A 26,706-nucleotide genomic window follows, 5' to 3' on the forward strand; every position below is an offset into this window, starting at 1 on the left:
TAAAGCAGAGACAATATAAATTAGGGGAGAGTAGGTAAGAACGAAAACAGAAGAAGGTTAAAGATCAAAGCTCAAACCAATGAAGAAACATCAAAAGCCATACCATCTGCCCCGGGAATTCGCAATAAATGATCTGGAGAAAGAATGGAAATAAGAAAAACAGAGGAGGTTCTTATCCCAGCTGTCCCCTCCTCCACCAGGTCTCAAAGCCCTCATCTTAAACTATCCTCTGACACGTGAGCTGGATTTTGAGCCACGAAGCTGAATTCAGATCTCACCTCTGACTTATCGACATTCCTCCAGCTGCCCTGGTTCTCCACAAAGAGAGTACCTACCCTCCCGAGGATGCCACTTGCTTCCCTGATAGCATGCTCTGGGCGTTCTAAAATATCCCCCCCCCCCCACCCCAGGACGGTTTCACAAACATTCTTCCCAGCCCTTAAATAAAACAGTGTGGATGATAGCATAAAAACTGACAATAATTCTTCAGCATTACCTCTTGCCTGAATGCAAGGATATTCTGATAAGACCTTTCATTTAGCACAAATTAACAAGGTGCAGTTTTCCACTTGTGCTTCTAATTCCTGACCACAGAGTTTGCAAGTAGGTTAAACTGGACATGTGACCCTGCTTCAGCAGGGATTGAGAAAGTTCTGTGACTCTTTCAAGACTGCCTTCTACATCTTCCGAGGGCTGGACAACTCCGGGGGGGGTGGGGGGGCGCGTTGAAGGGGGGGAACCTGAAGGCTAACCATATTTTCCACCTAGAAATCCTTCTCCTGCCCAAAGCTGAAGATTATATTCAGTCCCTGCTAATAGTCATAACGCTTATAAATAAACTTTCCCTGTGCTTGTATTTGACACCACATAAGGCAACAACATTAAGTCAGCATTCAAGAGCTTTCCCCAAACCAGATTTGCAAGGAAACTTAGTGCCCAGAAGCTTAACCAGCAGGTGAAAGGCTCCCGTATCAAGCCTTACTTCATGAACAGCTGCCACACTGAAGCAGCAAGCAGGAATCCAAACTGCCTGTCCAGAAAGATCTTCAATTCTCCTTGTCATTGCCAACTCCCCATACTGATGCTTATAACAGGGTTGGCTCTCCTAATCCAAAAACTTGGGTTTGCATCTCAGCAAATGAGTAGGAGGTGTCCTCAGGGAAGTCACTTCAACTGCTGGGCCCCAGGTCTCTGCCAACCTACTTTAGTGTTTCATCAGAATCAAGTGAGCAAATATGTCAACTATAGCTACGCTACTACAAAGTGCTATGCTCTTGGGGCACCCGGGTGGCTCAGTTGATTAAGCATCTGACTTCGGTCCAGGTCACGATCTCACAGTTTATGAGTTCAAGCCCTGCATCGGGCTCTCTGCTGTCAGCACAGAACTCGCTTCAGAGCCTCTGTCTTTCTGCCCCTCCCCTACTTGCTCTCCGTCTCTCTCAAAATAAACAAACTTGAAGGAAAAAAAAAAAAAAAGACAAAGGGTTAATACTCTTACCCCGACTCTTGAAGGCCTGTCTCAAATCCAGTCAGAAGCTGCCCCATAACACCAAAAACACTTGTGTAGGCCCTTCAAGATCTTCCACAGCATTTACTGTCATTTACCAAACTAAGCCTCTATGTCAATTTATTTTTTAATTTTTTTTTTAATTTATTCATTTTTGAGAGACAGAGCATGAGTGGCGGAGGGCCAGAGAGACAGGGGAAACACAGAACCTGGAGCAGGCCCCAGGCTCTGAGCTGTCAGCAGAGCCTGATGCAGGGCTCGAACTCACAAGCCATGAAATCACGACCTGAGCAGAAAGGTGGAAGCTTAATCGATTGAGCCACCCAGGTGCCCCAAGCCTCTGTTTAAAATCACATTTACATGGGGCGCCTGGGTGGCGCAGTCGGTTAAGCATCCGACTTCAGCCAGGTCACGATCTCGCGGTCCGTGAGTTCGAGCCCCACATCAGGCTCGGGGCTGATGGCTCAGAGCCTGGAGCCTGTTTCCGATTCTGTGTCTCCCTCTCTCTCTGCCCCTCCCCCGTTCATGCTCTGTCTCTCTCTGTCCCAAAAATAAATAAACGTTGAAAAAAAAAAAATGAAAAAAAAAATAAATAAAATCACATTTACATAAAGCTTCTGCACAGTTTCCTACCAGTTTCTTACTTTTTCTGGCATTAAAGTCTTCTCCGTGCAAGATGGGAAGCATGAGAACAAGACATCCACTGAACAGGGACACAGCTCCTCGCCATACCTGCCCCACCAACACTGACCACACGGTATACATTCAACACACTTTGAAAGGAATGTTTCACTAAAACTAAAATGGAATCTCCACACACCCTAAACTCAATGACCAAGATGCAACCAGATAAGATGTGTCTAAACAGTGTTTGAATAAGGCTTTGTTCACATGAAGAAATCATATCTAAGCAAGGAGAAGATCCACGTACATGTATTTTTTTGACTGAGTTAAATATGGTCAAATACCTCCAAGGCCAGCTATGAACCAAACCCTGGAGTATTTTTGCGGGGCTTTTGAACTGAACACATATTCTTCCAAGCATCTGAACTTAAAAGATCTTATGATTCCGAAGAGCTCGGCTCTCCAGTTTTTCATACTCCTTATACCTTCCATCTACTTACTAGCCTGAAGAGTCCACTCCCCAACGTCTGCCCATTTCTCCACTACACAGAGTAATACAGAATGAGTGTTGTCTGAAGCACAAAACAGGGCGAAGACTGCTTAAGAATAATTGTCCATGGGTCTCCAAGCAATCCAATGAATGGCACCTTGCCCAAAGTCTGCTTAGGGAGGGGAAACTCCACCACCATTAAATTGCAAATTGAAGGATCATAAAAAATGCTGCTTGTGCTGAGGGCTGGCAAACTGATCTTTTGGTTTCCTTGAACCAAGCGGGAAGCCAAGAGAAAAACACAGTAAAGTGTTGGTAAGAAGAGTCTGGCAACAGATAAACGGGCAAGAACATGAAAACAAAGCATACAAAAAAAGAAATAATCTCTAAATCCCTTATGACTGGAAGTTTCTGAGTCTGTGAATTGACAACCTGAAATACAGAAAAAAAAAAACCACAAAAAACAGTTCAATCTCACTGACAACCAAGGTGGGTCATTCTGCACCAGTTAAGTTAGTTTATTAAAAAAAAAAAGAATTAATAAAACCCAACAATGATGAGTCCTCTGGGAAGCCAGAACAATCAAACATTACTGATGACAGAGTAAATTGGTATAGTCGTCTTGGAAAGAACTCGGCAATGTGTTTCAAGAGCATGAAATTATTCAAACCCTTTGGTAAAGCTTCCCACAGCTAAGAATTTATCCTAAGGAAATAGTTCAGATGAAAAGCATTCCATGCATGAAGCTGTTCACTGCGGCACTCGCTTCAAAGCAAAACAGAAAAAGCCAGGTAAAGATATAAGAGCAGTTCAACACATCACAACCATCTGCAGAGTTTTTGAAAAACTTAACATTTGCCCTCCTGATATATCAGTTGTCTAATACTAGGAGAATGTTTAAATATACTACATCAACCCAAAGGCATGGCTAGCAACCATTAAAGCCATTTTTATGGATAATGATGCTTAAATGGCCAACACATTTACTAGGTGAAGCAGGAGGGGAAGAACAAAGATGTGGTGTTAGGCTGCCTATTTAAAAAAAAAAAAAAAAAAAAAAAAAAATACGCATGTGGCCAAGCACTGTAATTTGATACCCAAAATAAAAACAGTAATTATGCTGGGGTGGCAGGGTTATGTGTAACTTTTTTTCCCCCTCCAGTGGCCTTGGGAACACCACCCTTGATTTACTGTTTAAGTGTATGATTACATGGGGAAGGGAGAAAAGAATGGTCAGACCCACTCACTACTCCTGTGACTGACAAGTGGCACTGACTTAAACCCTGAAACCCTTTGGGTGTGCCCAGCCTCTTACAACCCTCTTATCACACATGGAAAAACCAATGTCTAAAGGAAATGATTGGCCCAGGATCATAAAGCAAGATTAGAAACCACTTTCTCTGCCTAGTCCTTTCTCTAAGAAGTAGAAGTGGGAAATAGGGACACACTCAAAACCGGAAACAAAGCTGATGAACTCAGCCTTGTTTGCTAAGCAATACAGCCAAACAGGACCACAGCAGCTCAAAGCCAAGAAGAGCGTGTTATTCCTCAGCCAACAATGGTACCACAACAAGTGGCCCCAGTCTGTCACTGATACGGCAGAAGTGCTCTGCAAGGCAGAGCAGGAATTTCATAAGGGACCTCCGTTAATAAACTGCAAATAAAGAGTAGCCGCCCCACTCTCTGCATTTTCATCCTCCCCTTCACAGGCAGAGAAAATCAGTGTGTCAGCCCTAACATCAGACAATCTAGCTCCACCATAAAGCAAACGCCACAAAAACACATCCACGAATACATTTCTATAATCCTAAAGATGACATCTGATATACCTAAGAAAAATTCAAGATGTTTGAATAAAAACTGCGTACCTAAAATGATACATGCAAAACACTGTAAATAATCTTTCAATACTCTGCCCTGTCCTTTACAGGAGGAGAAAGGCTCCTTGCCTGGAGACCTTCTTCAGAAGGTCGGCTATTTAGCAGACCTCCACATGCCATCCCAGCATGATGGCACCTTGCTTCACAGGTACCCTAATGGAAAGATAATTTTATCTTATATTCTAATGAATCAGAGTAGCTTTCTGTTTAAAATATAAATACGTAGATAAATGACTAACCACATTTGGGGGAAATCCAAATGGAAAGGGTCTGGTGTCTCTTTGAGGTTTTAATGGTTTAACGAAGTTGTCAGTGGTTTTCAAACTTAAGGGTGCAGTGAGATCACATGAAAGTCTTGTTAAAACACAGATGACTGGGCACCCCCACCCCCTGCCCCCAGACTGAGTCCAGAGGTCTGCAGCCCAAGCATCTGCATTCCTAACAAGTTCCCAGATGATCTGCAGCTATTGGACCAGAAGCCCACGCTGAAAACATGATCCACCAGGACAGTGGCTGCAGCGACAACTGCTTAGTGCACAAACAGGGTCAACCCTCTCACACCTGTCAATCTGTACAGGTTCCCAGAGAGAAGGGGCTGAAAGGTTAGCAAAACCTGTCTGGGGTCAGAAACAAGCAGGTAGGGAGGTCAGGCCCATCTCTCCCCCAAGGCCTTGCCACAAGCCATGGAGCCCTTCTCCACTCAATTTTACCAAATTAGAGCAAGGCAGGAACACAACTGGGGGGGGGGGGGGAGGGTGTAGGAGCACATTTGCCTACTGTGGGAAACCTCAAACAATATTCATTTAAATGATTCCATCCCTGGCAATGTAGTCTCGCCCCTGCTTAAACCCTATGATTAAAACAAAACAAAGAGTACCAGATGACAGAAACCCTTTAGTGGCTCAATTAATCAGAACAGAAGTCACCAATTACTGGCAGATAATAACTTTTATGTCCTACCTCCCCCTCATTTGGCAGCTCCTACCGTGTTCTAAACCTGAGCCCTTTCCAACTGGGCCCATACTCCATCCTCCCCCCTCCCCATCTTTCACACTCCCGGCTCCTCTGAAAACAAGGAGGGGTTAAAAGGAAGGGGAGGGGGAAAAAAACCCCTGCTGAAGGCTGCTGGGGCTGAGATAGCAACACTAATTGCTCCCATTCTCTGGCTCCTCGTGAGGCAGATTGTAGGGGCCTGCATCTCCGGAGAAAGCTCTCAGCAGAGCAACTCAAGTGCCCTTAATTGTTTATGTTCTTAATGCAGAGCCTCTTGAATGCATTCATTTTTAATAGCAGGCTTGAGTGTGGGGCCCATCAAAGAATGACAAAGCAACTCTATTCATTGGTTCTCTGTCCTGCAATGATGGTCTTTTGATTTATTTGCAAATGACAAGCCTGGCAGGCCCCACTTGAGGGCTGCCCTCATTTTTTTTTTTTTTTTGTAAGAATTCAGTTGCATTTTCCAAGATGAAGTTGAGTCTGCAACACTGTGTATTTGTGTAAAAATTTTCCCCCTTCAGTTCCTTCTAATTAATGACTTAAATGTTTTGACCCAACTGTTGCCAAGCAGAGCATTTGGGCTTTAATTTGTCATTTTGGTAAAGATGCATCCTTGACAAAAGCATCGCAGCTGTTTCAGGGCTCAAACAGCACATTTCCATTATTCAGAAACCCTTGTTACGGAGTTCAGCAAGTGCTGCTCACATGAAATAGTACGGACTTGTCCCGTGATGGAAAAAGACAGCTTTTGGTGGCCCTTAAAGGAAAATGCACTGCTATGCCACAGAAGGTTTTCAAGATACATTCCGTGGGGTGAATCACAGAACACGACCATGAAGTCACCACCTATTGTTCTCGCTCTGGAAAGAGAACAAGCCTCTCCTGGAACACACCCAGAGCAAGCCCACACCTTTCACCCTCTTCATGGGTCTTAGTCATTAGGGAACTCATGAGAAATTAGATAATATCATACAATAGCAGGGTTAGTGGGAGGAAAAGCAGACTACATCATCCTGGCACGAAGGCTAAAATTACAATTACGAAAATAAAACATGCCTATGTAAAGACAAAGACTGCACAGGAATATGCAAAAATCCAGTTACCTCTGAAAATGGGGTTTAGGAGGCTGTTCTTTTTCAAAAATTGTTAACATTATTTTCCTCCCAAAAGAATGTAGTAACGCCTACCTTTTAGAACTGTGTAACCTGTCTTTGGTTGGTACTGACTTCCAACCGTCTACAATCACCATCTCCACGTCTTCCGTCACGACAAAGCGAACAACCAGTGCACATTAACTGTATAAAGCCCTAGCCATCATTATTAGCTTTACCGTTAACCATTGCCTCGTTTCCCACATCTTGTTTGGAGATCACTGAATAAATAGTTGGGCACTGAGTATTTCCCTAAACAGGTTGGAATCTTTAGCCAATCCAGATAGTGGGAAAGGAAATTCCAGCCCAGGGTGACCATGAGCCAGGGGTTCCCAAACTTTAAAAAGCATGCTGCAGATGAATGACCCACACACATGCATGACGGCTGCTATTCTTCTTCCAAAGCAACTTCTTAGGGAAAGAAAGCAGCTACCCTACCGGGAAGCCTAGCCCATCAGTGCCATGTGGCATGGCAGCAGAACGGCCACAAGTTAGATACAGGTTTGTGATGGTGAGCACCCAGGCAAAGCCTTCAGAGCCCCAAAGTCAGTCTCAACTGGGAAGTCCCACCCCTGGGCTTTATTCCTCACAGGCTGAGCTACTGGAAAGGTGGTCCTTTGGGAAGGAAGACAAGGTTCCTGGCCTTTCCCAGTTGGAACCTGGGATTCTCTTTCCAATCCACAATTGAAGAAGCCCACAAAGCTCCAGAATGCAGCAAGTATGGGGGGCAGGGGGAGCCATCACAGGCTGGGAGCCACTGAGGTAGAAAAAGAACCTGTGCACAGTGAAATCAACAGTCAAGAAACAAATTATTTTCTTGAAAAGCATCTTAGATCATGATTAAAATGAAATGTGGGATGCTGGTGAAAATTTCCAACGCATACTCCTTTTGCAAAAGTTTTTAAATATTTAGAAGAGGGTAAGTACGAGGATTCTAGATGACAGACTTCACTAGTGTATTCAAGATTCACAGAGTATTTACTCAGCAATGCAAGTGGAGGCAAACAGGAATATCATTTTAAATATAAATTAAATTACTAAAAAAAAAAAAAACAAAAAACCAACCCTGACCATAGCATCACGATGCCATCTGTGGAAAAATCTAAGCAACAAAAAAATTACCAACTCTTCAAAACAACAATCAAGCCACTTTGGGGGTAGGGGTGCTGCATGACAGATATTTTATTCAGGGTTACATGGATTCACCAAAAATATATATAATTAAAAGTATGTCAAAGAAAAACCCGGAGTCCCCTTATACTGAGTTGTCACGCCAACTTGTAATTTGAAAATGAACCAGGGGCGCCTGGGTGGCCCAGTCGGTTGAGCGTCCAACTTCAGCCAGGTCACGATCTCGCAGTCCGTGAGTTCGAGCCCCGCGTCGGGCTCTGGGCTGATGGCTCAGAGCCTGGAGCCTGTTTCCGATTCTGTGTCTCCCTCTCTCTCTGCCCCTCCCCCGTTCATGCTCTGTCTCTCTCTGTCCCAAAAATAAATAAACGTTGAAAAAAAAAAAAATTAAAAAAAAAAAAAAAAAAAAAGAAAAGAAAATGAACCAGCGTTATGATGTCACTGTGTTGTCTAAGCTATACTGAGGAAGCATTACACAGAAGGGGGAACAATCAGGGCCATGAGTGTGAAAACAAGTTATAAGCCACAGGCCACCAGAAGTCACTACTCCTGTAACTCACCAGTTCTTTCACAAATGGACAAATCAATTTATATGCTTATGTGTGTTTTTAAAAGCATCCCAGATACCCTTTCATTCATTATGTGGGTTTGGGACATGTCAATTCTTGTTTCCCAGAGCAGCAGAAACCAAACTGAACCCTGTATTCTGTTACACTGGTTCCCACCAGGCTGGGCTGCCTCAATAATGCTGAGCTCCTTCTGGAAGAACAGAATAGACTTCCTGCCATTTGGACTGTGAAACAGTAATCCACCAGGGAATAAAGGTCAATGTTGCACTTTTGGTCATTACTGAATCATTTGAGATGATCTGTGGTGAGGATGAGAGGAAAATCGAAGGCTGAGAGAACACTGCAAATGGCCTGACCTCAGACCAATTTTCATCTCCATCTGTCTAATAGACATGTGGATAAAAGGCCCTCCCTTCCCTCCTTCTGGGCCACTCGGCTGTTTCCAAATCCGCAGCACAAGCCAGGAACCAGTTAAACAATACATTAATGAGGGGAAATAACCTCCTAAGCCCCAGACCGACGCTTACTCAGGTTTTAGGCCATCGGCTAAAGTTTGGAACGCAATTTTCCAGTCTGCACGCGGCACTGCAAAGTAGAAATTTTAACGAATACGGAGAATCCTCTGCAGTGCAGGGGCATGTGCCAAAATCTCCTTGTTTGTACATGCAAATATATGCATACTTACACCTCCACCCCCACCAAAAGACATCCACACGATTTCTATTACATCTGCGAGCACACACACACAAAGAGGGAACAGCAGTAGTTCCAGAAACTGCATGCTGCTATGAAATAAATCTTTTTTTTCCAAGTGTCCAATTAATGCTGCTTAATCATTATTAAGGCATTTCAATCCTTAAATACAAAATATTTCTGGGAACGCAGACCCTAATTATCATTTAGGCCATGGAATAAACATTAATATCCTGACTTTATACTAATACCCACTCCTCCCACCCCCTCCCTGCTTCACTGGTTTGGCGGAGCTCCTTTTTTAAGGTAATGTTGCACCATATATAAGTTTAGGCCCCCACAGTATATCAATGTCAAACAACATCGTGTCAAGCTAAGATTCAATTCAGGTAAGTGCCACTGCCAAATTTTCTTGTTCCCAGACGGGCTTTAAGATTATTTTATTGCTTAAAATTTAATTTGTTCCAACTCGTGTCTCCATGACAACGTTGGCTAACCCTGCAAATCATTTGGGTAATTGGATATCTTATCTTTCTATTGCTCTCAAATCGAATGATTCTGCTAGAATTGTAACAGCCAATCAAATTTACAGTCCTCCTGAGTAATAGACTTGGAAAAGTAGCCACATTCATCTCCTCTTTACAGCCATATTAACCAGTATGCGACAAACAGTAGAATCTGGTCTTCAAACTATACTCCAAATTATAAATGGTGTCAATACCAATATTCTCACAGTGCAAAGTCTACTCAAAAGCTCCTTCTCTTTTATACTGTTTTAATTTGAGAAGCAACAATTGGGATTCATTCCACACAAACCCTGAGCAATTTCAGTACTCGGAAGGAAACTGACAAGAGTAATTCCACAAGCTAATCAGAAAAAATAAAAATAAAAATCACAGCTTTTTGGAGGTATCTGACCTTGTGATAAAATAATAACCAAAACAATGGCTACACAAGATTCTATCAGTGCACTGACATTGATCTGTCTGGGCTCTTTAGGTGGGTAAGCCATATTTGATGCATTAGTCAAGAATAAGAATGAATACAGAATTCAACAACTAGCTCAAAAATCTCTGTACCCTTAGAGAAAGCCAAACATGTAGTCAAAAGTGACACCTTTCTGTACTTCAGTTAATGTACAAATATTACAGCATCTTGGGTAAGTCTATTATGGAATACAGATTACTTAGGAGATTCAAAAGTCAACAATTCCCCTCTTGAGTTAGTGGTATGCTTCTGGCCTTTGGTCAGCTAAAAAGTACAGACGCTGGACACATTTCAGCGGTCCAATTCCAATCTTCTGGGTAGCTGTGCAAGGAGACTGGCTCTGCAGGCAGGAGCTCGTGGCCCGAGCACTGTAAAAGAGCCAGCGGCTCACAAATGGAAAAGGCTCCAGAACCCAGGCCAACTGGCAGGCTGAATGGGTTGTGGAGAACCTCGTGCTTCCCCTGCAGATATTCAGGACTTCAGGACTGCTTCTCTCAAGCTCAACACAGACATAGCAACATGGGGCTTCTCAGGACACAGATGTCAGCAGGTGGCTGAGCCGTGAATTAAGTGTGAGAGCAGGTAATGGCACAACTGGAACACAATTTGAGCAGTGCTCTCCTCTATCCCACTTATGATGATGTCCAGTTTCTACTGCATCGTGCCTGGCAGTAAGAGCCAACAGCCTAATCTTCCACTGTGTCTAATCCCAATGGCCCTGCTTTCCCTCCTGTGTTTTTTTTTCCTGCTTCCCCAAATATCAGCATATAAGCAGCAGCTATGAAGGTGACAGTCCACAAAAATCCCAAGCCCAAGGAGTACGTGGAGAAAATAACACAAGTGTCTACTCAAGCTGAAAGGACACTGGTCTGTATGTATACCTCACCAAGGCTGGTGACTTTTTCCTTCTCAAACCGAGCAACGACTGAACCTGGTAATCCTGATCTCCCTTTTTTTTTCAGGATGACAAAATCTCTCTTCCAATTAAGAGATGAACTTTCACACTACATTAAAAAAATTTAAAAAAAATGAAGCTCTCATCCTTTTTTTTCCCCCAAAACTCACTTCCACAAAATGAACCAAATCCTCTCTGTTCCTCCTCCATCCCCTTAAATGAAAAAAACTCCACATAACTCTATTCTCAATGGTAGCTGTATTAAATACTTAAGAGCGTTGCCTTGCAAGGAGACATTTTGCTGCTTAGCCTAAATAAGGCATTTTAATTCCTCTAGATTCCTTAGACAACAGAGGTTACCAATGGGTGACTTAAAACAAAACAAAACAAAAACATTTCCTTTTGAGCCTAAAGATAAATTCTTCTGATCTTAGAAGGAAACAAATAAAAACCTTTGTAATTGAGGGGAAATAATGATAAGTGAATGATTCAGATATAGGGAGGAAGGAAGCTGTTAGGCTTTGGAAAAACAAGATGGGAGCATGGCCTAGAATTCCAACAACAGGGTATAGTTTCAAAGTGACCAATAATATATTTAGATAATCAATTTCAAGAACAGGTGTTCTTCCCTCAAAGTGTCCAAGTGCCAGGCACCAATGTAATTGCTCCCATGTGAGAAACTCACTCCCGACAACTAACCTACATGGAGTAGGCACTGTTGCCATCCCCTACCCCACTAGCCTTCCTTCTCTTTTGTAAGCAGGAATAATAACCACACAAAAGGAGGCTGGGAGGACTTATACACAGCTCCTAGGGTACATGGGCACTCAATGGATGGGAGCCATGACTGCTCACTCTGAGGTCCCAAATCAGCTTACTCTACAACAATCAGCCCGAGATGCTGACTTTTGAAATCCAAAGTGCTGAAAAAGACAACTAGGAACTGAGTGGGCACCTGTAGCTGCAGGCTGCTTGGACACCGGATACCCTTCCTCCATCCCAGTGGCCCAACCTTCCTTCTCTCCATTCCAGACCAAGATGCAGATCAATGTTAAGACCTCCTTTCCTAAACTGAACTCAACCTTTTTATTTTCACTCACTAATCCATAGAAGCCTTTCAAATGGCACAAATAAAGGCAGCTGCATTTTGTGCTCTAAATCAATTTTCTCCCCAGCCATCAACTAGATGTTCCCGCACAGAGAAAGAACAGCCCTTCCCTTCTAATTCAAAAATCCATACTGCCATTGCCCTTGCAAACTGCTAAACAAGCAGTATCGGCAAGTCACTTGTGTTCTGTAATATATTTACTGCAAATCCCAACGGCTTGCCTCCTAATGCAGTTTTCTATTGTGTCTGTGCGTGTCAATACACTGGCTGGTCACCTTACTTGTAAGAGGCTCTGACCGGTTGTTTGCTCAAGGCATCAAGAAGGCGCCTACGAGAGACAAAGGCTGTGCTCCTGGAGGGCCCAGCCTTGGAGAGCCTCCTCCTCACGCTGGGGTCCTCAAAGAGGTTTGTTTTTTGGCACTTCATATCCCTGCACCACCCATGGCCTCTGAGACCAACTTAAACTCTCTAATAGGACAGTTTCCAGTCATACAAAGTTCAAAATCAGAGTCCTTTAGCACAATTATTTCCTGGTTTCCTACCTAAAAGGACGCTCAAACTATTCCCCACTGCAAACATGCTGATGGCACCTTAAAGGTACATTACGGAAGACTAAAAAGTAGGAAGGCTTGGGAAGAAAGGGAGTCTGGTTTTTCTGTTAAGTGCAAATCTCTGCTTCCAGGTGACAGCTGAAAAAGAAAGCACCCTAACACCATATAATGGTGGATCCCCCTAATACAACCAGGCCAAAACACAAAGGGTGAGTCCAGGAGAAAGTACTATAAAATGTTGTAAACACCTGTTAAGATGGAAATCTTAAAATGTACCTGGAGAAAAGCCCTTCTTCATCTACCAGTCTAAAACAGGGTAGGTAGCTAAAGAAATGCCTGGCCCTCCAACAAATCCTTCCAAGTTTCCCAGAGTTTTTTGCTTATCTATTGGGCAGAGGGGAGCAAAAGCTCTTTGTAAGGTATGCGACAGGCAAATAACACAAAATGTTAATTTATAGACTCCTGGGATCATACAAGTGGGGATAGCATGGGTGTTCACTCTGTATTTCCTTCCTCTTTTCTGTATATTTGAAATTCTCCAGGGGCACCTGGATGATTCATTCAGTTAAGCATCTAACTTCATGAATTTGAGCCCTGCATCAGGCTCTCTGCTGTCAGCGCAGAACCCGCTCTGGATCATGACCCCTCTGTCTCTGCCCCTCCCCCACTTGTGTGCACACTTGCTTTCTCTCTCTCAAAAATAAACATAAAAAAAAAAGGAAATTCTCAATAAAATGTTTGGTGGGGTGAAGGAACCATGCAACGGCCAAAAGTAAATCATCAAGGGGTATGATCATTATTATTAAATCTGGCAACTAAGGCAAGTTAAATGCCTTTATACTTAATGCATTACAAGCAACTAATCCACAACTCTATTTAGGGGCTGTGGTCATCCTGAAGAGACACACAGGGGCTTCAGGGACAGAGATGCACACACACACTCAGTTCACACAGACACCCAGGCCTCGGCCACACACTACTTCTGTTTTCGCTGTCTTTTCTTCAGTACAAACCCAAATATATCACTAGAATGAAACTCCCCACTACAAAGCCTCTGGATGTGCGCCTGAGTAGCTCAGTGGGTTAAGTGTCTGACTTCAAATAGGTCATGATCATGCAGTTTGTGAGTTCAAGCCCTGCATCGGGCTTTGTGCTGACAGTTCAGCCTGGAGCCTGGAGGCTACTTCAGATTCTGTGTCTCCCTCTCTGACCCTCCCCCACTTGTGCTGTCTCTCTCTCTCTCAAAAATAAATAAACATTAAAAAAAATTTTTTTAAAAAGCCTCTGGATATTCTGACCATAAATCACTTTTCCAAAAGAAAAACAACTGAGCAAAAGTGGTTATGTGAGAACTAAAGTCCTGTAAAACATCTAGTGATATCAAACAGACTTCATTCTTTTTTTTTTTTTTTTTTAAATGTTTATTTATGAGAGAGAGAGTGCAGGCAGAGCGGGGACAGGGAGAGGAAGACACAGAATCCAAAGCAGACTCTAGGCTCTGAGCTGTCAGCACAGACCCCGACGTGGGGCTCAAACCCACAGACTATGAGATCAGGACCGGAGCCGAAGTTGGATGCTTAACCAACTGAGCCACCCAGGCGCCTCAAAGAGATTTCATTCTGAATTTCAGCATTAGGACCCAGACTCCTACTCTTGGCTCAAGTTTTCAATCTGGATTCCACAGATCTACTGAAGGATTGTAAGATGTCCACAAACGGCCAAAGTTGTTGGGGAAAAGCTGTTGTGTATAAAAACATGTGGGATGTTTTTTTTTTTCTCTCTCTCAAAAATAAATAAACATTTAAAAAATTTTTTAAAAATTGGGGGGGCGCCCGGGTGGCTTAGTCCACTGACTGTCCGACTTTGGCTCAGGTCATGATCTCATGGCTCATGGGTTAGAGCCCCGTGTCAGGCTCTGTGCTGATAGTTCAGAGCCTGGAGCCTGCTTCGGATTTCAGATTCTGTTTCCCTCTCTGCCCCTCCCCGGCTCGTGTGTGTGTGTGTGTGTGTGTGTGTGTGTGTGTGTGTGTGTAATCTGAAAAATAAACAAACATTAGGGGCACCTGGGTGGCTCAGTTGGCTAAGCGTCCGACTTGGGCTCAGGTCATGAACTCATAGTTCATGGATTCAAGCCCCGCGTCAGGCTCTGTGCTCACAGTTCAGAGTCTAGAGCCCGTTTCAGATTCTTTGTCTCCCTCTCTCTCTGCCTCTCCCCTGCTCATGCTCTGTCTTTCCCTCAAAAGTAAATAAACATTAAAAATAAATAAATAAACAAACAAACAAACAAACAAACATTAAAGAAATTTTTTTTTAATGTGTGGGATTTTTTTTGCCAAGCAACTTCTACCTGATTTTCACACAGGCTCAGGATCCACAATGCTTACAAGTAGCACCCTCCATAGGAAGCACATTAAACACTACAAAACAAGTGCCCCCTCAGTCCAACCCACTGGCAAGGGTACGGAGGGAAGTCTTGAATGCAAGCTTCAAGCAGTCTGCAGCCTCCTTGGGAGTAACAAAAGACACACATGAAAAAAACATGATTACAGAACTTGGAGCAAAAATCAGTGGTGTGACAGGCCACTGTTGGAGCTGTCGTGGAAGGCCTTGAAGTACACATGAGTGTTGTTATTTGAACTGGACCTTGAAGGATATTGAGAAAGGCCATGTGAAGCTTCACAAAAAGGCCTGGACTTTTTATAAAGAAAACACAACAACACACAACACTTTTTCAGGCACGAAGAGGAGACCCACTGGCTGGAATAAAGGACTTGTTAAGAGGAGGACAAAGGTGACCTGGTAAGACTACCAAGGACAGTGATCAGGGCAGACACACGAAGCTGTGTGAGTGACGGGCAAAGAGGCCATTACTGGAATAAGAAGTCAAAATCAGAAAGAACAGACATACCAACATACCCAGAGACCCTAAAGGGGTTTTGCCTTCACTACTTTAAAGATGCCCCAATACCAGGGCTGGAGTCATGAGCGTCTGGATGTAAGCTGGTGGTCTCTAAAGTAGAGTGCACGTATCCCAGAGGCCACCCAGGACATGCCAATAGGGGGCATGGAGGATGTGATGAGAACTTGTATCTTAACCCCTCTGCTTAAAATTTCCACTTATTACAAATGTATACAATATATTAGTACATAATATATTTATAATTTATAAAACTTGTATTTTAATCCCTCTGCTTAAAATTTCCACTTATTACAAATGTATACAATATATTTGTACATAATATATTTATAACTTATAAATCTGTAAGTATAAGTCTGGTGATACATTTTCAAGCGTTTTACTGACATGTTGCACAAAATACCACTGGCTGATAATCCAGTTAGACCAATAACAGCACTAACACCAAACCCAATACAGTACTGCATGTATTTCTGCAGCTGTACAAATCATATGATTTGAACGTGCAAAACTCAAACATACTTACATTCTCAAAAACTGATTCCACTTCATCAAGTGAATAATGAAAATCTAATGAATATCTACCAGTACACAGGAAATAGCTGTACACACAACTCTACCTCTCCCACATGTACGGTGGAATACACACACCACATTTCACAGTTTTCTCTATTTGGCAGATGAAAAAATAAATTCAATGGATGGAAGTCTCCGTTTGTTTTTTCCTCCCAGTCTTTTCCTTATATCCAAAATGACCTTCACCCTACCCTTTCTTGGCTAACGTTTTGTGGTCAAAGAACATCTAAGCAGCAAATAATACTTCCAGAAAAGCCAAGATTTGTTTGTTATACCTTGTGCGAGAATGCGTGGAGGAAGGTTATAAACATTGTGCTCTGAGTTGCTTTCATGTTGCTTCAAAGCAGGCAAACAGAATTAAACTCAGTAATGATTAAAAACTGAAATGTGAGGGGCGCCTAGGTGGCTCAGTCGGTTAAACGTTGAACACTTAATTTCGGCTCAGGTCATGATCTCACGGCTTGTGACATGGAGCCCGGCGTCGGACTCCACACTCACAGCACAGAGCCTGCTTGGGATTCTCTCTCTCCCTCTCTCTCTGCCCCTCACCTACTCACACTTGATGCTCACTCTCTCTCTCTCTCTCAAAATAAACTTAAAAAAATTGAAATGTGAAATGATGAAATACAGGTTTGTGCAAATTCACAGGTTGTATGATAACACTGTGTCAACATTTCTTGGTTTCATAAAATGCATGGCAAGTGGGTGGTCTATAAAGTAAACGATTCTGTGAACATCATCATTTTGCAAACAATTTTAGAAACCGTTTTTTTATTAAGCCAAGTGAATAACAACAAATGAATATCTTAATTTATGTTAAACATATCAGTGTAAATTTTTTTCATTTTTCAGATCAAGCTACGTCTCAGAATAAAATTAGAAAAGCTCTCCCACATGAGTGCCCACACCTACACACACACACACACACACACACACACACACACACACACACACATATACTCGGGCATGCACTCTAACTCAAAACACCCAACTACAGTCACAGAACAATACTATGGCATGTTTCATATTGCAAAACTCACCAATCCCATTGGTGAGGACTGTTTTCTATCTATAAATGCCTACTCTTGTCAGTTATTAGCCACCCTCTGAAACAACTGCCTAAAACTTAATTACAAATCATTATACCAAATATTCAGCATTAAAGGTACTAGAGTTCTAAAAAAAATCTCAATTTTCAAAATCTGAAGTAACAGTAAGCAACAGGGATGGGGGTGGTAGGGATAATCCAGCCAATCCAAGCCTATGAGAAGCCCAGTCAGTTTCTTAGTTTCATCCAATTTAATCCACTCCTGAAGACCACAAATATTTAATAACAGAAGAGCAAAGACTCAAAATCTATGGAAAATTAAAATGGTTCCATGAGCCCAAAACTGAATATATCATTAGTTTAACTACCACATAAGATGATTTACTTAAATATTTGCTAAAGGAACAGATTCTTTCTGTGTTTCTTAATAAACACAGAAGAGGAATGTCTTAAGCCCTCTGGCCAAAGACTCTTCTCAATGGATACACAACCCAAGCACTGGGTTTCAAACACTGGTTGGAGGTGAGGTCTGGAGGGATGACTCTCCTCTCCTAAGAGAAGCCATACTTGAGAACCTGCCCAGTCTAACCTCATTTATAGAAAGGGAAACTGAGGCCCAGGCAACTAGTCAATGACTCACCCAGTCACTAATCAAAGTCCCTTAAATGAACTGTATTTTACACCAAGGGCCATCCTAAATAAAGATCACATATTTTGTTCCTCACAGAGTTTGTTTTTGGGTTGTTGTTTTGCAGGGGTAGGGGCAGAGGGAGAGAGGGAGAGGGAGAGGGGGAGGGAGGGAGGGAGGGAGGGAGGGAGGGAGGGAGAGGGAGAGAGAGAGAGAATCAAGCAGGCTACAGGCCCAGCACAGAGACTGACACGGGGTTCCGTGAGATCATGACCTGAGCTGAAATCGAGTCAGACACTTAACCATTGAAGCACCCAGGCACCCCTGGTTCCTCATAGTTTTTTGGCATTAATTTTGAATTTTAAAAATATTTTTATCTTAAGGACTATGTTTTGTGAACCCTCCCTTAAATTCTGTGCCCGAGGCAAGTGCATACCTCACCTCACCCTAGTCCAGGCTCTGGAGAGAAACCGTGAACTAGTTGACTGTTGAAGGGGTCGGGCAGGGTGACAGAAAGTAGGGAGGAATCGCCCTGATTGCCAATAAAAAAACAAAGGCTAACCTTGTGCCTCAAAATGTGGGTTCTAAATACACAGGGAACTTTCTCTGTTTTAACTGATGCTTATCAAGGGCAGGCCTGGCTACTGAAGTAAAGTTGGGGAACACTTCAGTCTTGATGACAGCTGCTGTATCACAAGGTTACTAACACCTGGTGGAGCTTAACTCTGAGTGCAAGTACTCCAGCTAGTCTTTTCCCATTCTGAGACGTGGACTTAGAAAAAAAAAATCTCAAAGTGAGAACAGTAGACAGAAAACACACATGGTTAAAAAGCAGGAAGAAAGGTAAGACTTGCAGACAAATAGTAAGTCACATCTAAGGGATTAACCCACAGGTGAACCCTTAACAGGGCCACCTAAGCACTTTTAAAACACTACCAGAGAACAATTTATTTTTTAAGGGAAACTTTAAAGCACATATCAAAACGGTGGAAGCACTGTCACTCCGAAATTTACGTGGTCTGAGACACCACGCTGGCTGCAACATCACATGGAGCTTGGTTAGGCTCTCATCTGTTTTTTTCTCTTTCTCCTCTCCTTCCCCACCCCACAACCAGCACTGCAGAATACCTCTTTCCTTCCAGAGCTAGTCCTTTCATTTATTTTTAAATTCTTGGCCGCCCTGGAGAGCCCCGAGTGCCTACTCTGCCCGCTCTTCAGAAGAAGAGAGGCACAGAGAGACAAAGTGACTGATCACACTCGCTGGCTGTGAGCTCGGCCTCAACCAGGAGTCCCGACAACAGTTTCAAATTTTCTTTTGTTCTTAGACATATTTTAACCTGCAGACAGTATTGCTCGGTTGGCTACAACTTTCTACCGACCCACGGCTGTGACCTCCACAGACCAGTCAGTACTGCTGATTTTCACGAACTCCTAGAACATGCACCGAGGCCCGATGTGATTGTGTATCATGAAGCTGTCAGCACAAAGAGCGAGAGAACAGGAGAGACACACAGCCAGGCAGGCTGGGCCACCACACAGGCCTAAAGGTGATTTCATCACTAGCCTCATCCTCCAATAGCAGTGGGGTGGGTAAAGGAATGAAGCCCTAAATTCTAGGGACGAGGTGACCCAAATCCAGCTGCAACAGAAACTTGGGCTTGACAAATCCCACACTCTGAACACAGGCCCAGAGCTGCAGGCAGATCAAAACATCTACCCAAAATACCTCATCACAGGATGGGGCTAATCACTTTTCAAAACTGTTAAGTGCTATATAAATTCACACCACTAAAGACAACTTATGGCATGGATTCATCAGCACGCTGAAAAGATACACAAGTAGAATAAATAAGGCTTATGTATTTACAGTGAATCTTGTTCCAAAACTATCAAATGAGGTAATACCACACACCACATGACAGAAAACAAAACTTTAAAGATCACACTGCCAAACACACTAGGCACAGCCCTCAAAACAACTAGATTCACATTAACCTGCTATTTTCTAACGCACCCTAACACTTTGGTGGTATCAAATTGCCTCAATTTTTCATGAGATGTCTCCACCTCTCCTGTAGAGATACACCTAAAATTTATGATCTACCTGGAGAGAGAAGGACAGGCAGAGATCTATAAAAGACTCAAAACAAGAAAAAACAAAAAAACTGTCTTAGCGCTACAATAACAAATTTAAGTACCCATTACCATCCCTAGTCCGCTGACTTTTCAGTAACCAGCCACAAATGGGAACAGAGAAAGTAAGGGGAAGGCTTATCAGGAAGTGTTGACACAACATAAACATGGACCGTGGGCACAAAACCAAGTAAGGAAACCACAATTATACCATTCTCGATTTGGACGCACTTCCACTTTAAAACTTCCAGACGGAAAAGTCGGTGGTGAGATCTGACACTGAAATCTCTACAACTCACTCTGTCGACAAACCCGCTGAAAGGTGGGGAGAGAGAGCGGTAGTCACACTGCAGACAAATCTTAACAACATTAAAGCTCTCTCCACGGAAAGTTTCCCCATCGCTGTGTTTTTTTTTTTTTTCAGTAACAAAGATGTTGTCAGAAATGACAATTTTTTGTGTCCCTTGATGATGCCTTGCTAGCATTTGGTTATAAGCCATAAAGCAGGACTAATTCCAGCCTGTCAGGAGTCTCGCTAATGCCCAGTTTCCCCCCAGAGAGAATTCCTGTCAAATCTAATGAGAGCTCCAAAGGCTCTCTCTACAATATAATGAGCACTTAGGCCATGCTGGTGATCAGGCGGCAAAAAGCATCAATTTGAGCCTGGCTACACCCTGGGGGCCAGACGTCACCAGTTTTAATAAGAATTATGATTACTAGCTGCACCAAATGCCTCCTCAGAACTTATTATTAATGTGTGACATTCAGAAGGATGTTTTTCAAATGTAAGGCCACTTTAAACTGAATTATAGCACTGCTTTGCACACCACTCTAGTTAAGGGTCTGTCAGCATTTACAGTATAAACTAAATTTCAGGGGACTTAATACCCTACCATGAAGAACATGGCATCTCTCAGCTTTTCACATTTTTCAAATTACTGAGCCAATTACACACAGCATATTATTAATGCATACTGGCTCATGGATGGACAATATATACCCACAAATGCCCAACAGAGTATAGAAACTCATTAGAAACCTATTTTCACACCATGGGGCTCCTGACCCTCTTCACCCCTTCTTCCTTTTTCCTACTTGATAACGAAGAGGTCATGTATCCTACAGGAACCCAGAAGAATTATACACCTCCTTTACCTCCCCAATAAATCCTGCACCAGCATACAACATCATACGGAGGTGGTGCTTCCTTGTAAAGGAGCTGGTGAAGTTATTAAATTCTTTGAGTTCATGAGTTTAAGAAAAAACTCAGTCTCCTCTTACCCTTCTACGATATTTGTTAGCAAAATATGTGCCTTTAGGGTAACTTACAAAAAAAGTGGCAGGTTACAACTCTTCACTCAGTTTATTTGCATAATTCATTTAAATGACCATACAACTTCTTGCCCAATTACTATCAACAAGTTACAACTGCCTCAATCAGACACTAGCCACTGAAACACACAAAAAACAAAGGCACAAGCCCAACATAATCTAGGCTACCAACTTTGCAAATCAGAATAAAATCAGCATTTTAAAGGCCCAATTATATTATTAATGAAAGGCCTTGAACTTAACTATCTCTTTCCAAAAACATATCTGAGAACAGATCTACTGTACAAGACGGTAACTTAACATTATGAAATCTATGATGAATTAAAAATCAAAGAATGCGGAGTTACAAAAGCAGAATTCAACTCTGAAACACACTTGCTTAATGAAAGTCTTTGAATATAAGGAAGATCTGAAGGCTGAACTAATCAATTTCTCCACTGTGCCCCAGCCGGTCAGCCATGCTCTTTAATTTAATGAAACAAGGGTTTGAGATGAAATAGCACATATACATCAAGTAAGAATTGTATTGTTGCACTTTGAAATGTGTCCAACTGTGCAACTTCATCTGATGATAATTTTTTAAGAGGCAATCGATTTCTAAAAGACTTATTGTACCAGCGTCTTGATGAAAAAGTGAATGTCAGCATATCTCCAGAATACTTACACCCTGCCATTAATGCTTTCTTTGGCAGACAATGACTACTCAATCGAGGGTCCTTTGGGCTGAGCAATCATTTAGCTTTTCTTCTCTTATGAGGTCCTTAGTGCCTTGTTCCAGCTCAATACTCTTTTTATACACCATTATAGTAGCCATAAGTGTGAATTTTATGGGAACTTGCAAACTCATAGTCATAGCTAGAGCTTTCCAGTCACTAATCTTTTCATGCTTTTAAAACCACTAGGACTGAAGCAACTCCCAACATATGCTGTGGCCATAAAAGAATGCTTTTTCACCTCCAAATCCGCATCAATTGAGAAATTTTTCAAAAAGATGTCTGCTAATAAGCCACTAACCTTGAGTGTCATTTTATGTAACCCCAAAGCATAAAAGAGAACCCCATAGTTAGTCATACATTTTTTAACCTGATTAGGGAACTCCCAAATATCCTTCTTTCCCCCAAAAGACCACACTGCTTTCCAAACTAGCAAAAAAACATTAGCTATTCTGATTCCAGAATGCTACAGGATACCCAGATCTTTCAAGAGAAAAATAAATCTATCCAGGTGGAAAAGTCAACTCAAGACTCAATTTCTATCAGTCTGTAAACAGGTTGGTTCACATTTTCAAAGCACCTCTCATCCAGTCATTTAAAGATTCTGTAATTGTCAAGAAGCAACCCTTGCTGCAAAACACTGTCACCAATTCACAGGAAGGGAAACCAAGGCAGAAAACCAGCATACAAATCCTCCCACTATTGAGGATAAAGCCAGTTTTATAGAATCGTCACTAATTTCTCATTTCAACTTGATTTAACTAAAGCTTACCTGTTTATGCATTTCTATGTTTAATCCATAAGACATTTCATAATACTGCAAAAAGAAAAAAATCAAGCATTTCGTTAACTCATGTTTTATAATGTTAAGAACACATATTTGCTAATATTACATAAAAAGGAAAAAAGGACAATCTTTGATACCTACCATAACATAGTGCCTCTGCATTTCTGTCTTTTCACTTGCCAGCTTCTCACATTCCAATTTAAGGCTACAAAAACAAAACATGCAACTTAATGTAAACATTATGTCACTTGTTTTAACATCTGCCTCACATATTTGCACTTCAAGTAAAAACACAGACCAATGTGGAAAAGCCATAAACTATCTAGGTAAACATCCAAAAGCTTTGTCCTTGCATTTAATAGGGAAAAGGGATAAGGTGAACAGTATAGGGTATCCATTCAGCTATTATTTTCCTTCTTAGTGTATACCTGGTCAGATGCCAAGAATGAAGAATCTGTCAAAAAAAACCTCTGATCTTCCCAGAAGACCAATTCCTCCTCCTGGTCATCTGTTCCCTCCTACTTCCCCACACCAGTTTGCTCCTTTGGACTCCACCAAAATCTGGCCTTTGCACAATTCTCAGCCTCAGACATAGACTGTACTACCTTTGCCAACTCAAGTAGTCTCTAGGTTTGAAAACTGTACTTATAAAGTTACTTCTACAATTGTTGGTCCATTTTAAAACCTTTGGTTTTTAAATCCCTGCCAAAATATGTTAAGTAGCTGCTGCAATAAAGTGGTTTGAAGTCCTCCTTGCTTGGTAAACACTAGTGGGCAGGTATGCCTCAAGTTCCAGAGATAATTATCTTGAAGCAGACAAAAGGTCAATAATCAGAAAGCCTCTAACAAAAGAAGAAAATTCACACCCAAGCGTCTGTGTGCTTTTTCTCAAGCAGGACAAAAATAAAAACTGTCATTACAGTTATCTCTTAGCGCTAATCAGCTAAGACTTCATAGAAACAAGGAAAGAAAATAACATTTCTGGAAAATTCACTACGGACAGGTGTTTTAAATCATTTTTCGTTTATGAACCTCTTGAAGTAGGTCTCATCAGGTGAAGAGACTAACCTGAAATGTATATAAATGAGACTGGAATCCCTTGTCCTACCCAAACCAAGGAAGAATGACGCCCAAGCAGGGAAGCTTTACCCTACACATATCCACCCCCATCTTCACCACCAATGATGGGCACAGCTACCAGCATCTAGCTTTCCACAATGGACTTTGCCTCAGGCAACCCAATCCTTTAGTATAGCAGAGCGATTTCAACATTGGCTCTGCCTCCCTAAACCTGCACTCCAGGGCTGGGGCATCGATTGAACGAAGGTTTCAGCTCAGCTTGTTGCAAAATAAATAAACGAAGTGCAAATATTGACGGTTCTCATGCAACTCCTAAATACTCGAAAAGGCTCCCTGGAACAGCAGCAAACGGGCAAAAGGGAAACAATGGTAGGAGGAGGAGACTAGAGAAGAGGCGGCCCGGGAAGAACCTGGAAAGGGGGTAACTTGAATGACAGGTCTTAACTGCGACTCCACACGCCACCGCCTGGACGCAAGTACTAAGTACAGCCGCCACCGCCACCAGGCAGGGCGAGGAGGGGCACCGGGCTGCCCCCGGGCTACTGCTCGCCCAGCGCGGCCGGACACGCACCTGTGATACTGGGCCTGCAGAAACTGGAATTCCTCTTTAATCCGGTCCAGGGACTCCGGGATAGTGAACTTGAAGGGCTGGCCTGCAGCCTGGTGCGGCGTCTGGGGGCCACCAGTGAGGGGAACCGAGGGACGGGGGTGGGGGCAAATAGATAAAACAGTAAGTCAGAGAACGGAGAAGTGGGTGGGACATAAAAAATAGTTAGAAATGGCAAGAAACGGAGCCCCGAACTCGAGTTTGCTCCGCACTTTACGGAGGCAGGAAGTGGTCCTTCGCCCGTGCTCGAGCCTCCAAAGAGATTCAGAGCTTCTTCCAGGCTTCAGGGCGGGTCGCGGTTACGTGCGCCCAAGTCGCCCGGCTGGAACGACAGAGGCTCCCGGGCGGCCGGGGAACACCCGGCCAGATTGTCATCGAGGACACCGCCCCCTCCCCCAAGGGAGCAATAATGACCCCAAGGATCAGAGTAGAAAAACAACTCCCTAACGCTCCCCGTTCCCAGAATCGCCGGGGCCATCTCCAGGAGCGCCGGAACGGGGGCTGCATTGACATGTAAATAGGCGAGACGAGAAACAAAGGGGTGGGGGCGCCCTACCCGCCACAGGGAGGCGGGGGGGGGGGGGGTGGGGTGGGGTGGCGATGTCGCTTCGAAAAAGAAACCCCAGAGCCTCCCCGGGCGCCCCCACCCGCCCTGTCTAGACATCAACTTCGAGGGGGCCCATAGTAAAGGGGGGAAATTGAGAGTTTCAGCTCATTCCCCAGCCCAAGAGGGGACCTAATCAGCCTTGCACCCCTAGAGACCAGGGAGTCCTCCAGAAATGTAACAGAGACCCGTCTCCAGCTCGGGAAAAGCGCCCATCCCTACCCCACCCCCCATCCCACAGCCCAGACCCTCCAACCAGCACCCTGCCGCGCCTCACCGGGTGCCGGCTCTGCGGGAACATCGCTCTGGCGGCGGCCGCAGCTCTGTTTCCGGACAACTCAATTCTCCGCTCAATTTCCAACTTTAATCCCGCCGAGGAAAATTTAGCCGAGAAGCCAGGCAGAAACGAGGAGCGCGGGGAGCGCGCTGGCCACGCACGCAGGCGCGCTCGGGGGGGCGCACCGGTCACTTGGCGCCCGGCTGCTCCTGCTCCCGCCGCTGCGGGTTCCCTCGTTCAGGGCCACATTTCGGGGCGCCCCGGGCCCGGCTACACCAAGAACCTGCGCGGTGACGCCGGCCCCCAAGAAAAGGGCGCGGGGGCTGCGATCCAACCCGCGGGCCTCGGCCGCCCCGGCGGGGAGGTGAGGGCGCGGTGATTCTGGCCGCGCTCCTCTCGGCGATCCGCGTGCGCGGCACTCTTCCGGGGCAAACAAATCCAAGCGGACTGCTTTTTTTCGCTCTTCCCCCGGTCCGCCTCCTCTCCGGGTTTTCCCCGCGGCGCCGACCGCGGGTGAGGTGCAGGTGGCCCGGCGCCCCCGGCTAACACCACACAAACAAACCTGGCCACGTTAAGGACCGATCGCTGCGGGTCCGGGCAGCGCCTTCAGCCGGGCGCTTGCGGGCTCCGGGGAGCGGCAGAGGCTCCGCGCCCGGCGCTCCGAAGCCTCAGCCCGGGCGGAGGAGAGCGGGGTGACGATGAGGCGGGGAAAGTGCGGAGGGCGCGCCGGGAGGCGGCTCGGCACGCCCCGTGCGACCAACACTCGGTGTTCTCCCCGGTTGCACAAACCCTCCTGGCCCGGCGGGGCTACTCCACGGAGGGTAGTCCCGCAGCCGCCCGCTGCTCCTCGATCCCGGGGCGCATCCGGGCGCCGCGCCCCGCGCGCACTCGCCCCGCACGGCCGGCCCGGCCGCTCTGGACTCTTCCTCCGAGCCCCTTCCTCGGCCCTCTTTCCTTCCTTCCCTTCGTCTGCTGCTCCGCAAAGGGCGCTCCAGCCCGCTGCAAAGTTCTCTCACGACCCGGGGGGCGACATCCACGAGATGGGGGGAAAAAAGCAGGAGTGCACTCCGAAGCTCGGCCTCCCTACCCGGCGGGCAAACTCCGCGGGCGGGTCGGGAGTAGTCGCGGCGGGGGTTAGGTCGCCACCGGCCGGCGGAGGTCCGGGATGGTGGCGCGGGTCCCGCCCGGCCGTGAGAGAGTGGGGGTGGCGCAGTCGGCCGCCTCAGGGACGCGGGGCACAGGGTACCCGCCGCTGCTGCTGTTCTGCAGCCGCCGCTCCCGCCGCCGCCGCCCGCGCCTCTCGCGCCGGTTACATTAACACGCGGTTTCACACTCCGGAGCTAACCAGCGCCGGCCCCGCCCAGCCCCGCGCGGGCGGGGGGCGGGAGCGCAGAGCCGGCGGGGACGTGGGTCCGGCGGTGACGG

At 44.7% G+C, this 26,706-nt stretch overlaps 1 protein-coding gene across 10 annotated transcripts in view; it reads right to left on the reverse strand.

The window, feature by feature from the left end:
• TLE1 (TLE family member 1, transcriptional corepressor) overlaps positions 1-25,392 on the reverse strand; it is a 90,993-nt gene extending 65,601 nt beyond the window's left edge. For 8 of the 10 annotated variants that reach the window (XM_045469495.1, XM_045469492.1, XM_045469491.1 and 5 more), the window contains exons 1-4: positions 25,282-25,390; positions 24,365-24,465; positions 22,855-22,918; positions 22,699-22,743 (exon numbers count right to left, since the gene is read on the reverse strand). In XM_045469495.1, the coding sequence (XP_045325451.1) occupies positions 22,699-22,743; positions 22,855-22,918; positions 24,365-24,465; positions 25,282-25,305 (234 nt within the window). In that variant the 5' untranslated portion in view covers positions 25,306-25,390. Of the gene's footprint in view, positions 1-22,698; positions 22,744-22,854; positions 22,919-23,141; positions 23,166-24,364; positions 24,466-25,281 lie in introns of those variants that run through there. The other 2 variants (XM_045469493.1, XM_045469494.1) reach the window with 2 other exon arrangements.
• Between the last annotated feature and the right edge of the window lie 1,314 nt (positions 25,393-26,706).

The sequence above is a fragment of the Leopardus geoffroyi genome, chromosome D4 (assembly GCF_018350155.1).
Source record: "Leopardus geoffroyi isolate Oge1 chromosome D4, O.geoffroyi_Oge1_pat1.0, whole genome shotgun sequence".
NCBI classification, from domain to species: Eukaryota; Metazoa; Chordata; class Mammalia; order Carnivora; family Felidae; genus Leopardus; species Leopardus geoffroyi.